Source organism: Astatotilapia calliptera, chromosome 5 (assembly GCF_900246225.1).
Source record: "Astatotilapia calliptera chromosome 5, fAstCal1.2, whole genome shotgun sequence".
NCBI classification, from domain to species: domain Eukaryota; kingdom Metazoa; phylum Chordata; class Actinopteri; order Cichliformes; family Cichlidae; genus Astatotilapia; species Astatotilapia calliptera.
Window position 1 is genome coordinate 14,257,770 of NC_039306.1, and position 13,916 is coordinate 14,271,685.

Sequence of the window (13,916 nt, forward strand, 5' to 3'; positions counted from 1 at the left end):
GAACTGTGAATCATTCAATGTTACTGGAGGAGGAGAATGTTACAAAAACATTTCAAAGGATATGGGGGAGAATGTGACAGAGCAGAGATGTAACCAAATGAATTTTAGAAGCAAGTCTTGTCAGTCCAAAGCTCCTGGGTGGATTATTTATTTATTTCTTTGTTAAAGGCAAAGGGTCAGTTTAAAAACCTTTTCCACTATAGTCTAGATTTCTACTAGAGATATGTGAAGTCACAGTATGGCTGCATTAAAAGCTCAGTACAAGTGACAACACAATCAGTATCTGTGGCTCATCCCCACAACGCAATGATCTCAAGCCTTTAAATACCCTCAAATTAAGAGGCAACCCCCTACACTGAAAATTGAAGCAGGAAGTCTGCCTCCACAGACTTGAAACTTGTATTAAGCTCTACTTTCCACATGCTTCAGCACAACACACTCTTTGAGAGCAGAGGGAGGTTAACTACCAGGTTTAGTGGTACAGAAAGTCTCTCATAGATTTCCCTTCAGGAATAATTAAGTGCCACTGAGGAATAACAGAGTCTGTAGGTGTAACTGTTTGGTACAGTGTTGTCTGGTCTGAGTCTGGCGGTTCAGACCCACAGGTAGAGAGGACAAACAGAGTTCTGACCTGCAGACCACCCAACTGTGGAAACAACCACTGGATGTAAAAATGAAGCCCAGAGGCGGTGAAAGAAGTTTTCAAAGAATTCAAAGTATCATGTTTTGCAAAGCAGCAGCTTTCATGTTTCATACACAGTTTCTTCATTTTATTTTAACTTGATATTGCTCAAAGAATATCTATATAGTCTCTGACACTTTTATCTGTCAGCCTTAGATGAATTTTAGTTTCAGAACCTAAATGCAGGTAAGTTAACAAACACTATCAGTTAGGATAGATGCCACTGGGCTATATGATATAGTGAGTATTTTCATACTGACTACATTTTATTTGCAATATTTTCTTACTGAACTCCATCACTTGCAAGCAGATGATTGTTTCAAATGAAGAATTACAGCCATCTAACATCTCATATTACAGCTCACAGCCACCTGCAAAATCCCACAAACTGATCCCCGGGCTTATCTGTTCACCAGATTTCTGTTCAACTGTTCTTTAACAAAGCTTGAAATATTTTTCCAGCAAACATGGTGCAAACAAGACCTCTTTCAAACTTCAACAGCGAGAAGTAGGAAAAACAGAGACGGGGACAGCAAGTCCTGTGAAAAACAGTGAGAAGCAATTTCCACAGCCAAACACAAACCCACACACACACTGAAGACTCTGTGCAGACGTTAAGCTCAACCTAAACACAGCCTGTTCCCTCAGGTGTGTGTGAGAGCATGGAGAAGACTGAGGATAATTTCACGTTGCTAACAGAAGCTCAGTGTCCGCGTGTGCTGTTAGTCTGACTTCTAGGCTCTGTGGAAACACACACAGGCTGCTGTTTCTACAAGGCTCCAGCTCAACACCCACAAAAACACAAAGACCTGAACTCAGAAGCTCCATCCTGCAAATTCATGCCGTTAAAGGTGAAACACAGTTCACGCAAAGCTAATTCTCACCAGCTGGGAGACATAATGTAAAAACACCTCATGGATGCTTCCAAATGTAGCTCCAGCTTACCTCAATGCATTTGAGAATTTGTTCCTGTGGCCATTTTGACATTAATTTTCTCAATCTCTAGATTTTTATGGCTTAACAATGTATAACACACAAACGAAAATGCCTCAGGCAAGCCAAAATCTAACAGAGCTAAATCTAAATTAATTCTACTCAAGTCACACACATGTAACCTGAGAAGTTAATGAGAGGAATCTTTTTCCTCTGGACTGCACTTCCCTGTAATCATCTGTCAGTCAAACAGTATGAGGAAAGAGGTCACTTATCAGTGTGTGGAGCTGCTTCCACACAAGCTGCAGTGAATATTGTCTTTGTAAACTGCAACAGCATGGCTGAATAGTGCATTTTTATTTTTGTACAACAATAAGACTTAATGACACAAAAGAATAGACTAAATCAGGCCCCGAATACATATATAATGCACAGTGGTGGTGCAGCGGTTGCAGTAAATGCAAGGTTAAATAATGAATGATCAGGCCCCATCATATCTTATAGTATCATATTATCTCTGGAGCACTTAACTCTCTAAGTGCAGCCTTGTGGCTCTTATAGTTTGCAAAGTAGAACTAGTTGCAGAGCTTCAGCTATCAGACACCTCTCCCGTGGAACCAGGTCCAAGTCTGGCTTCAGGAGACAGACACCCGATCTACTTCTGAAAATAGGCTTCAAACTTTCCTTTTAATTTACAGATAAAGTTGGATCAGGAGACCTTGAACCATCCCTTAGTTATGCTGCTATAGGCTCAGACTACTACTCTTTTCACCGCCCGTGTGTTTATATGCTGTTAATGCATGTCATTAACTTTTGTCTCCTCTTTCCTTTAATTTGTATTTTGGCCTCATCGCTCCATGATCCCATTTCTTTATCTTTCCTCTTACCCCCAAAACCAGCCGTTGCACAACACTCCCCCTTTACTGTGCCTGGTTCTGAAGTGTCTACTTATGTCTACTTACTAAGTAAGATCGTGTGACCATTGGGGTTTTCTCACTAATATTGTAGGGTATTTATCTTCCCATATGTTAAGTGCATTGATGTAACTGTTGCTCTAAACTGCTGCTATAAAGATCAAAAATATAAATACAAATACAAAAGTGTGAAAAGGTAAATGCAGATGTGGAAGATATTCGTATTACTGTATACAACTTTACTAATTGTAAAAAATACAGAATCCCAAAAGGAAAAAGCAGCTGTGGGCAGCTATAAAATGAATTATTCTTTGTATTAAATGCAATTTTCGTGTCTAAAATATGGTTAACCAGATTCCACATCAAACTTAAAAAACGAACATTTCTTTGCTCTGTGTCACTTGCAGTTTTGTTAGACTTTAGAATCTAAAAATCTAACAAAACTGAAAATTGAAAATAAAAAAGGACATGACTGTCATTTAACTTAATGTTTAAGATTTCTCCTAATCAAACTTTGCTATTATCATTTGTTAGTGGAGTTCATCTGAAAAATTCCTCATAGTGACAACAGTAACTCAGCTCAAGTATGAATTCAAAAACCTCCCAGCCACCACTACATCTTCCATGGACCAAAAATGTAACACAATCTGAAATGAACTCCTAAAAACATACCCAACTACACACCCAAGGAATTAGACTTGAGCCAAAATATGATCTGTTCACTCAGAGAAAGCAAATCCAACCTGGTTCTTGGGTACTGGAGGCTTAGCAGATCAATTAAGACCTCTTTAATTATATCCATATATTGATACCATCTCTCATTATTTAGTGCAAGGTTATTATAGCTAACTAGAACTAAAACTAGTGTAAAAACATCCATGCTTTTTAAAAAAAAAAGAAAAAAGAAAGGGCCCGGGGAATAACCAAAATGACTTTCTCTGCACACAAAGGTAAAATAAAAAAAATATAGAGGGCAAGTATTTAGTTTTATGAAGACTGTTCAATTTCAACAGCTTGTAATGCCAAATGATGCCTGCAAAATATTTTTGAAGCACAATGACTAATTTTGATGCTGATGTCCAGCTGCTTTTAAAAGCTTACTCATTAAACAGTCTAGACCATCTGCGTCACATGCTGATGATGTCTTTGGTGTGAGACAGGTGGTTAGGCAGTTTTAGGTGATGTCAAAGGTTTCTGCAGCACTCTCCAAGGCAGGTTGAAACCAGCACAAGCTGTATGCAAAAACTGTCTGGATATTCAAATGAGGACATTTAACGTCCTTTAACCTCCCTGCTCTTAATCTCTTAAATCAACTCGCCTCCTTTTTACCTCATTGTTCTTGCTGTCCTTTTACCTTACTCTGCTTTCCAGCTCTATCAACCTCTCATCTTTATTATATTCTTCCTTTGTCCTCACTATTTTCCACCATCAAATACTTCTCTTCACTTCTTCGACATCTTCAGCCATGAAGCTTCGCTCGATTCTCTTACACTCTGGATTTTTTTTTAACTCTTTCTTGCCTTTTAGAGCAAAGCAACAATACTGCTTCCTCCTCCTGCTCCTCACTATGAACGTCGTCATCCCCAGCGTCTGATGGCATCAGTTATTCTTTCCACCTCCATCCATCCATCCATCCATTCGCTTCCGCTTATCCTTTTCAGGGTCGCGGGGGGCGCTGGAGCCTATCCCAGCTGTCATAGGGCGAGAGGCGGGGTACGCTCTGGACAGGTCGCCAGTCTGTCACAGAGCCAACACACAGGGACAGACAACCATTCGCACTCACATTCATTCACACATTCACACCTAGTGGCAATTTGGATTATCCAATTAACCTATCCCCACAAGCTGCATGTCTTTGGATGGTGGGAGGAAGCCGGAGTACCCGGAGGGAACCCACGCAAACACAGGGAGAACATGCAAACTCCACACAGAAAGACCCCGGCCTGATTGAACTCAGGACCTTCTTGCTGTGCGGCAACGGTGCTAACCACCGTGCCACCGTGCTGCCCTTTTTCCACCTTTTATCTTTTATTTTTATTCCATTTCCAGAGTTTACACGTCACATTTTCTGTCTCAACTGTCTTCTCTTTACAAATCTCTCTACTTCTCCTCTTAATGCATTTTTCCATTATCCATCTTTTTTTAAATACAGTAAACACAGCTGAGTCATAGAGATGATGACTTTAACCCATCACTCTCATGCTCTTCCTCCTCCTCTATTACCAGAGCAACACAAGGATGTTTAAGTTTATCAACCACGCAAGATTTGTTTAATCTCCCTTCATTTCCTACCCTCTTCTGTATCTACATTTTGTTATAAATTAAGTTTATATTTCTCGTGTTAAAGAAAGCATAAACACAAAGCAAGTATAAAATGTATAAATATAAGGCTGGTGAGGTGGCAGAGGCAAACGTTAGAGGGCAGAACGTTGAACCAATAATAAAATAACATAATAATTTCCTAAAATTAACTATTAAAGTCTAGTTAACAATCACTGATTACAATGCATTATGGAAAATAAATGGTACAGAAATAAAAGATGAGACTACCTTTTAGAAACTGAAGTAACTTCTACTATCCTGATTTGCATCTGTATAGCTCACAGAATGGCTATTTACATGTAAAAACCTCCTCTAGGCCTAAGGGGCTGAGGCAGTGACCTTCTTGTGCTTGGAAAATTACCAGAAATTCAAATTTCATGGCAATATCTGACATTTCCTCGACATCTTCTGCGCTGCCAACAAACGCCCGTGAAAAACAGCAATTTGAAAGTGCTGTTTACTGATGAAAACACTTGTAATGCAGTGAATCATTGCAACTTCTACAACTTAACCTCTACTCAACCGAACATGTTTTTAGGTAGTAGATGACATGTAGTGCAACTTTTAAAATGTGAAAACAAGTAAAACTCGAGCTATGAACTAGTGTTGACAATAAAAGACATGACATCAATTTTCTAAAACACTTAAAATCACCTTTATGTCTTATTTATGTTTTCCCAATACTCTTCCCATCATCTGCCTCTCTCCCACACGCACACACACACACGCACGCATGCACGCACACCAGTTGTAGATTCCCTATCCGAAAGTGGTTAAGCACCACATAATGATAGACTGTACACATTCACACACAGAGAATCATATGGGATGAGATGATTAGTGAAGGAACAGATGTTTACCGTTATGAGGTCTTCCTTTAATTCAAACATACATCAGCAAAAACAGACTACAAAAATGAGCCTGTGAGGAGGAGGAGGAGGCAAAAGATGATTGCACAGCGAGGAAAACTGCTAAAAATACAGGAGTTCAACATAGTTTCATGTAGGTGTAACTATGATACAACAATATCAATGTCTGGACTATGATCGTGCAGAAAAAATCCAATACTGCAAAGCTTCACTGGGAACAAGATTGAACAAAAACAACATCTTCAATACAGCTAATCCATAAAATGACAAAACGCAGTGGGCTTTATTTCTGTTTAAGACTCCTTGTACCAACAAATGGCTCAGCAGTTAGTCTCTCAGTCTGTCCCTACTTATTATATGGTGTCTACACACACAGAGAGCACTGTACAGCAGGATAATTATAATGTGAAGCCCTGATTGGTGACTGTTTTGGTGCATTGTGCAGGGGAGGGAAAAAAAAATGCTCTCATGTGCGTGTGTGTGTGCTCTGTGATTACGTGGTGACAACATGTGAAGCTGTGGTTCAGTCTCTGTCTTTGAGTTGCTTTTGCTTACTTGTTTACTTATGGTCTCTCACAGCTTTGCAATTCTCATAGAGAGCGTACAGTTCATTCAAACCTCAATTTCAATTTTTGCAGCCTTGTCCATCATTTCTATAAACAATTACTGCATTGGACAAGCTTATTTCAAAGAGAACTTTATAATACTTTCAGTGTTACAGTAAAACATGGGATGATTAGAAACACTGCCAGCCTTGTCTATATGCTTGTCACTTTCAAACTGACCTACATTCAGAGAAGCTACATTTTTAGCATCAACTTGATTAAAGCTTTTTAGCTTTAGATAAAAATTTCCCGCATAACAGCACCAGCTCAGGGCGGATACGTGAGATCTGTAACTTTACATATTCAGCACAGCGTTATCATTACAAGTAGAAAGCACAGCTGAAACCATAGACCCAAGCTGTAATTAACCCAAACTTTTCTTCAAATGCTCTGACTTTCTACTGATCTTTTAGACTGCCTGAAACTAATGTGGTCAGTCATTTTGAGCTCAGAAGTCAAAATAAAGGGAATGTTGCAGAAAAAAGACAGAAAACAGAATTAAGGACCAAAAAGGAATAGGAGTAGCAGAAACGTGTTCAGGGATGTTAAATTCACAGGCATCACTGTTTACCCTGGGCGGGTCTGCACTTGTGATGTGTGCTCAAACTATTTTTCTATCTTTGCATTTGCCCATTGGATTTTGTAGAGCCACAGGACAGAGAAGATATTTGTATAGAGGCCTTGAGGTTGCATTTCAATCTTCGTGTATGCATGTATGTTTATGAATGCAAGCGTGTGCATTTGTGGCATTTCTGTTTTGTTTTGTTTTTTAAATTTCTTTCTTTCTAGCATACAAGGCCTTCTGCAGTCCTTCCTAGCAAGCTTTCAGTTTGTTTGGTAATGGGATGTCAAGGCTAGCTGCAACCATTGCAACTGCAGGGTGTGTTACTTTGATAACAGGGGAGGGAGTGGCACAGGTATCTGCCTGCCAGTATGCCTGGTTTCTGGCACAAGTCCAACTGACAAGCCTGGAGTCAGACCTCAGGCCTCACTGTACAGAGGCTGCTCTCACAGTATTTATTCAGTGAAAAAATATTGGCAGATTTAAAATAATGATCAATTACAAAATTACTATAAGCACAATAGCTGACTATACCCCTCCATTTTGGGTAGGGAAGACATTTAATCTCATATTGACTGTGCTAAAAGTGGCAATTACCTTACTGTCGTAAGGTAATTGCAGCAAGCCCCAAATCAAACACAAGCAGTCCAAGAAGCACAAAGTAAGTGGAAACAAATCCACGTAATTCTAAAGTCAAGACCAACAAGACCAAACAAGATTAACAAGCCCGAAGGAGATACACCCTGAGATAAGATCAAACAGTCGCAAGGTAGCAACAACAAGCCCCATGTCAACAAGTCATTATTTACCCCAAAGTCCGAACACAATTTAAGGAACAACAAGTTCCATCACCATACAGGCCAGGTCAATGAGAATTTCTAGTGCAAAGCTAACAGTGCAGTTTTAGTACTACAGATTATTTCTAAACCCAATAAAGTTAGGTGTATCACATTTGATAGATGAGTTTTTGAGACCACTATTTCTCCAGATGCTCCAAATTAGTACAAAGAAATAAGCAAGGGTGACTGTTTACTATTGATATTTGCGGGGTGAGACAGTATTTGAGTTAAAATGTCAAAACTTTGAAAGAGCTAATTTTTTTATATACTTAAAACCAAAGTGGTGCATAGTTGTTCTTTTAATACATAAATATGTTTTAAGATTGGGTTTTTCTTGGGGCACAGATGACAGAAGGATGGCCATGAAATAATCCGTCAAAGAGCTGAAAACACTCATGTTAACACAATGAAGGCAGGATCGAAAACATTCATGTTGTTACTACAGAGATTAGCTCACTGTGGAAGATGGCTTACATATATAGAAGGTGGAGCCTTCTATGAATAAGCTGTAATATCTCCATGTTTTACAACTTGTATATACACATGGGGAAAAAACTGTTTTGTCCTTTTCTTGTTTTCTGTTGTCTGAGTGCAGCTGAAAACCTGCTGGAGGTGAAATGAAGGTGGTGATTCTTACCTTTCTTCACCTTCTTCTGCAGTTTGATGGTGTCTGAAGATTTCTTCTTGATGTCTGCTCTGGCCTTCTTGTACTCTGAACCACAGGAAAAAGCAGAAAGTGAGGAAGCTTTTGTCTTTGCCTAAGTGTCTGTGAGTGCGTGCTAGCCTGTTGACATACCTTTGGCATGGTCTTTATCCAGCTGACTGGCCACTTTTTTCCACTCCTCCATTTTCAACTCAAGAGGTGTGATGAGACCTTCTGAGAGGGACCTGAGGGCAAAAAGAGATATAGACTCACTTTATAAAACACTGTGCCAAAACATTTTTTTTAAAATAATTAACACTGTAAATCAAAAGAGCACTTTAGTGAAGTTCCAATAAGGGCCTAAGGGTACATCTTTCGCCATCTTACAATGCTGTGATTGCAGCCATTCCCCAACTACCTGTGAATGGTACTCATGGTCATTGATCAGTGGGTTTTGGTCAGTGGTTGTTGATCAATGGTCATGAGAATTTGCATAATTATGATTAAGGAACTGACCTCCCAGCCCATTGTTCCTTCAGTGGGCTGTTTTCAGTCATTATGCAAATGTACTGTTTATAAGATTTGGGGAAACCTGCAGTCAGCTGAGACTGAAGAAGTCACTTGGATGAGTGACGAAACGTTTCTTCCACAAAACGCTACGTCCAGATGAACAGAATCAACTTTTGGAGATTTACTTTCCTGGATGATTGAGAATGAATCAAGATACTTATAAATTGACTTTTGTCCATCCGTTTACAGTAACTAAAGGAATAGTAAACAAAACTTTAATTACATGTTGACCAGTGCTCTATCAATTTTAAAAATACCAGCAATTGTAGGTTCTACTACTCAGCCTCCTAGTAGATACATCTATGGTATCAATTTTAAAATCCTACATCATCTTGTTCTTGAGTTAGCGCATTCATAAGGTTTTCAGAAAACGTAACCTCTAACCAGAGGTCAGAAGTCACTGAGATCCAAAATGTTTAGTAGATGCACCCATGGTATCAATTTGAAGCGCCCATATCATCTTGTTCTTGAGTTATCGCATTCACAAACTCAGTGTGAGAATTCAATGCTTTTATACGCTCATGTTACTGTGGATATCTGGAGGAGAGAAACTGCACCAAACGTCTTTGTGATGAAATTGTATCGATCTTTATTGATTTACTCTTTATTTACTCATGGTTCACACATTTTATTGAGTAAGACTGGCAACAAGTCATCAATTAAAACCTTAAAATCAATTCTAAAATTACATGGTAATAAGAATGATAGGAATAAGCTGTACTTTATGTAGACTTACATGTATAACAGCTTTCAAAATAAAAGAGGAAATAAAAGCATCCATGACCATCTCTAGATTTCCTTTTTGTATAAAACTGAGCTGACCTTACTGAGTCTCCGGAGCTGCCTAAAACATGACTGAACATCTGAGCTGACAAGCTTTTTGTGACTGAAGTGATCAAAAATGACACCAAGGTTTTTACAATACGGCCCCATATTTAGTGAATGAGAGCCCAAATGTGTTTTGGTATATGTGTTAGGTGCTTCCATTGTACTGTTTTTCATTATTTAAACAAACTGGCCACACCCTACAAAAGCAGTTTACAACAAACAATCTGAATAGTAACTTTAATCTAGACTTCTTTTTCTTCAAATGAGTGGTTCAAATAACTGAACTGGGAATCTGTGCCTGCGTGCACTTGATGCTAAATTATGTGCTGCTGCTGTGTCTTTACTATGAAGCTGCTGAGTTAAATATTAAATAAGGCTGTAAAAGCACAACTTTATTACTCAGTAAGGGACAGAATAATTTAACCTGAGCATTACCTCAGCAGGCTGGAAAGAGACAACTTTACAATTTAATAATGCAGCTGTTATAGCAGATATCTGCTACCTTTAAATAAGATGTTTTCTTTAACATTCTCATTTATATAGATGAAAGAAGATGGAAGAACAAAACTTGTAGGGGACTCCAGACAGGCAGCACAGGTACACCTAATAATGTGGCTTCTGAGTGCATGTGCCGTGATCCGCATGAGACACAATATATGCGTCACTGACTGACACCTCTGCTAATGACAGCAGACAGTAATGACAGGACAGCTGTAATGTTGCAGTGACAGTGATAATGGGTGAAATCAGGATAGCATACAAGTCCAGCTTTCTCACACTCCCTCACACACACACACACACACACACACACACACAGTTGGTGTTAACATATGTCTGTTGGAAATAATTACCCAATTCCCACACTGCCTGATAAATGGTGTCACCGCACCATCATTCAAACCTTCACCTGCCTTACCTCCTTCCTACATAAAGATTATATTCAAAGCTGTGTGTGAGTGGAGGGTGAGAATTAGTGTCTTACGTGGTAAACAGCTTAAGTTTGGACTCGATGCTCCGGTGTCTCATACACATCCTGGTTAGCGCTGAGCCTATCTCCTTGGTGGCACCTGGAACAATCAGAAAATAACTTATTTTTAAAAAGAAAAAAGAAAAAAAATCAGAATAGAGTTAATTTTAAAGTGCTCACAAAATTTAATAATAAAATGTAAATAAATTACATTCCGGTATTTGGCATTACGGTATATAGCTTATATAGTTGTTTTCTATGAGATTAACTGTACAAATGGATACAGAGAACCACAGGAGTTATCAGTCACGGCTCTATTGATCTATAATTCCTAACAAGTGTTAGTGTTGTTTTTTTAAGGGTCCAACACTGCTGATCAAAAAACACAAGAGGAGAAGAGCAATCTTCCTTTCAGGACATGATTCCTGCACCAAGGAATTCTTTTCCTTTTTTTTTAATCCACATAAAAACAAAAAGCTTCAACCAGACCTGACGGAAAATGAATTAAAATAACACAGAACAACATGTTTTTACAGTTTTTAATAAAAACAGTAAAGATATCTTCACCCAAGCATTTATTAATTTATTTTTTTAATCTGAGAAATAGTACTTTGTGTGAGAAGCACAGTCAGTGGCTTTACTGCCTGGGACTGATCATTGTTACGGATGGAGTCCACCCCCACGCTTAAGTTTCCTGTCTGAGTCAGGAAAAACCCATCTTAGCTAACTAGCTAGTCCAGCTCTGTGGTCTTCAAACATTTTTGTTCAGAGGCTGATCATTAAGGAAAACCAGGATTTGCCAGTAATGCAAAAAATCTGTGTGTTCATCAATACGCACACCTGTTGCTATGCATGCTCTTAGCATGAATTAAATAAATTGACATGTAATCCACATTATTAGAGAGATTTGGTTGGATTTTGTTGGTATTTGCTGACTGTATATTTGTGAAAGACATCAAAGGAGCTGCTGAAAGGCCAGACATAAGACAGAGTCAACACCTCTGTCAGTTTAAAAGGAGCTCTTATCACTGCGATTTTACCCAGATGACTATCATCAATGTGGCGACTCTTATTTATTTATTTTTTTAAAGCTTTTTGCTGCTGCTGCTGAAAAACCAGTGAAGGAAATCTAGATCATAACCTAGATCATTATGAGCAGATGACAGGATATCTGTCAGGTGTTTGTATAACACACCACCTTAAACTTTCTATACTTCAAAACAACGTAAGGGCTCCAAAAATCTAAAGGTTTCTGAGCTCGGCTGATCTAAATGATATCTCTACATGGAACTAAACAGAATTTCCACATCATGATTTTGAGTGTCTGGCAACCCTTGCAGCAGCAATTTATGTCTAATTGTCCAGATTTATATTAACATACGTAGTGAAGACATAGAAGGACTTTGACAAGCGGTATTAAGTGTATTTATGTTTCGCCAGTAGAGCTGAATTTGCTCATTAAGTTGCAGTCATGACAACAGACAAAAACTAATCAATGAAAATTATCAACAAAATCGAACATGTCATAAAAAAGCTAAATGAAGTTTAAAAAGTCTAGTAAAGAGCTTGAAACATACAAAAGCTAAATAAAATAAAAATGGTGAATAGAGTAAAACTGTAGTAGAAAAAAATTCTGAGATGAGTAAATGAGTTGTTGCCCGTAGCCTGCATGATCTGTAAAACACAAAAACAGGAGCTGAACTGAAGCTCTTGAACATTGTAGCAGTTTGTGTGAGGTTGTTGCTTCATTAGAGGCTATTTGGAAATCAATCGGATTAAAATCTTATGACGAGTGGTGTAATGTGTGTTGAAATAATAGGTGTGTGTCTCATTTTGTTAAAAAATTATGTAAGAAAGACACCACCTCCTTTAATAACCAGTTTGGGTTTATATGATGTTACAATGTTAGCTTCATGCTGAAATGCCCACAAAAGCATGACAAATGCAAACACAGCCAGGACACATTTAAACACACTGACTAATACACATTTGATAATGAGCTTGTGTGCACATCAGGAGGTTAGCTCTCTCAGTCTCTTTCTCCATCTTTATATCATTTATAAAAGGTATTCCCCATTTTGCTCCCACTTTAAAGAACAATGATCTGAGTGGGTGAAAGCCCAGAGCTGTGATTTTTTCATGTTATGAATCAAGACATCATATATGAACACATCCATTACAATCTCCAAACCAGAAATAGAGAGAAGTGTTTGCATCTGTTAGTTTGATTGTATATTTAGGCTTGATGTAACACTATGTTTGCAGTAGGGATAAATACTAGAATAAATACCAATAGATGCCAAAATACTGAAAAGGCAGTGGTACTTGTTTTTCTTTGTTACCATAGCACCAAATGTACTGAGGTGACAGTTCTTCTAGAAATGAAACAGGCAGCGTACAGCTACAAGTGTTGTAGTCCAACTTTACTTGACGAAAAATAAAAAGATACCCCACAAGAACAGTAAAAAGTACACGTAGAAAATGGTGATTGGTGCAGCTGCCACGACAGCTCTGCTGCGACACACTGATAAAATTGATAAGGAAGGTTGAGCTGGCTAGGGAAGTAATTTGCATTTTAGGGGGAATGACCAAAGGGGTGAAACTGATTTGCAAAAGGAAATATGCAAATGATTTTATCGTGTATTTTGGATCAAGGGAGGAAATACTTACAATTTAGCAAAGCACCTAAAAGACCGACATCCAATATATATGTTTTCCTGAAAAACATGTTATCATTTTGTTTGAGACAGCTGGCACTGCCGCTGTGAAATCAACTCTGCTCCATAGGCTAAATGTTTGCAATGCCTAGTATTAGATGCTTATGATAATGTAATGCAACTATAATATTAGCAAACTATCCTAACATTTCCATTAAAGCCTCTCCAACAAAATGTAATTAAAGATCTGCCACTGCGTCTATGTTTTAAAACAAGCTTTTAATAAAGGAGTTTTGTATGTGGGATGATCACTTTGTTTTGGTATCAAGTTTGAGTGTCATGATTGAGGATCATGTAATTCTGGTGGAATTGATACTGACTACAAAATTTCTGGTGTTAAGACATCCCTAGTTTGGAGAGACTTTTTTATTTTATTTTATTTCACCGGGATTGTTTTCGTCAGTAAAATGGTGAGGTCTGTGGGGACGCCACGGTGAGCCAATTTACACACAAAAACCAGACTAA

The 13,916-nt window shown here is 38.3% G+C and overlaps 1 protein-coding gene across 1 annotated transcript in view; it reads right to left on the minus strand.

Moving 5' to 3' along the window:
* The window catches only part of mtss1 (MTSS I-BAR domain containing 1), a 77,215-nt gene that overhangs the window by 13,349 nt on the left and 49,950 nt on the right, over nucleotides 1-13,916 (minus strand). The window contains exons 5-7 of the mRNA XM_026167360.1: nucleotides 10,750-10,834; nucleotides 8,523-8,614; nucleotides 8,364-8,438 (exon numbers count right to left, since the gene is read on the minus strand). Coding sequence (XP_026023145.1) covers nucleotides 8,364-8,438; nucleotides 8,523-8,614; nucleotides 10,750-10,834 — 252 coding nt within the window. The remainder of the gene's footprint in view (nucleotides 1-8,363; nucleotides 8,439-8,522; nucleotides 8,615-10,749; nucleotides 10,835-13,916) is intronic.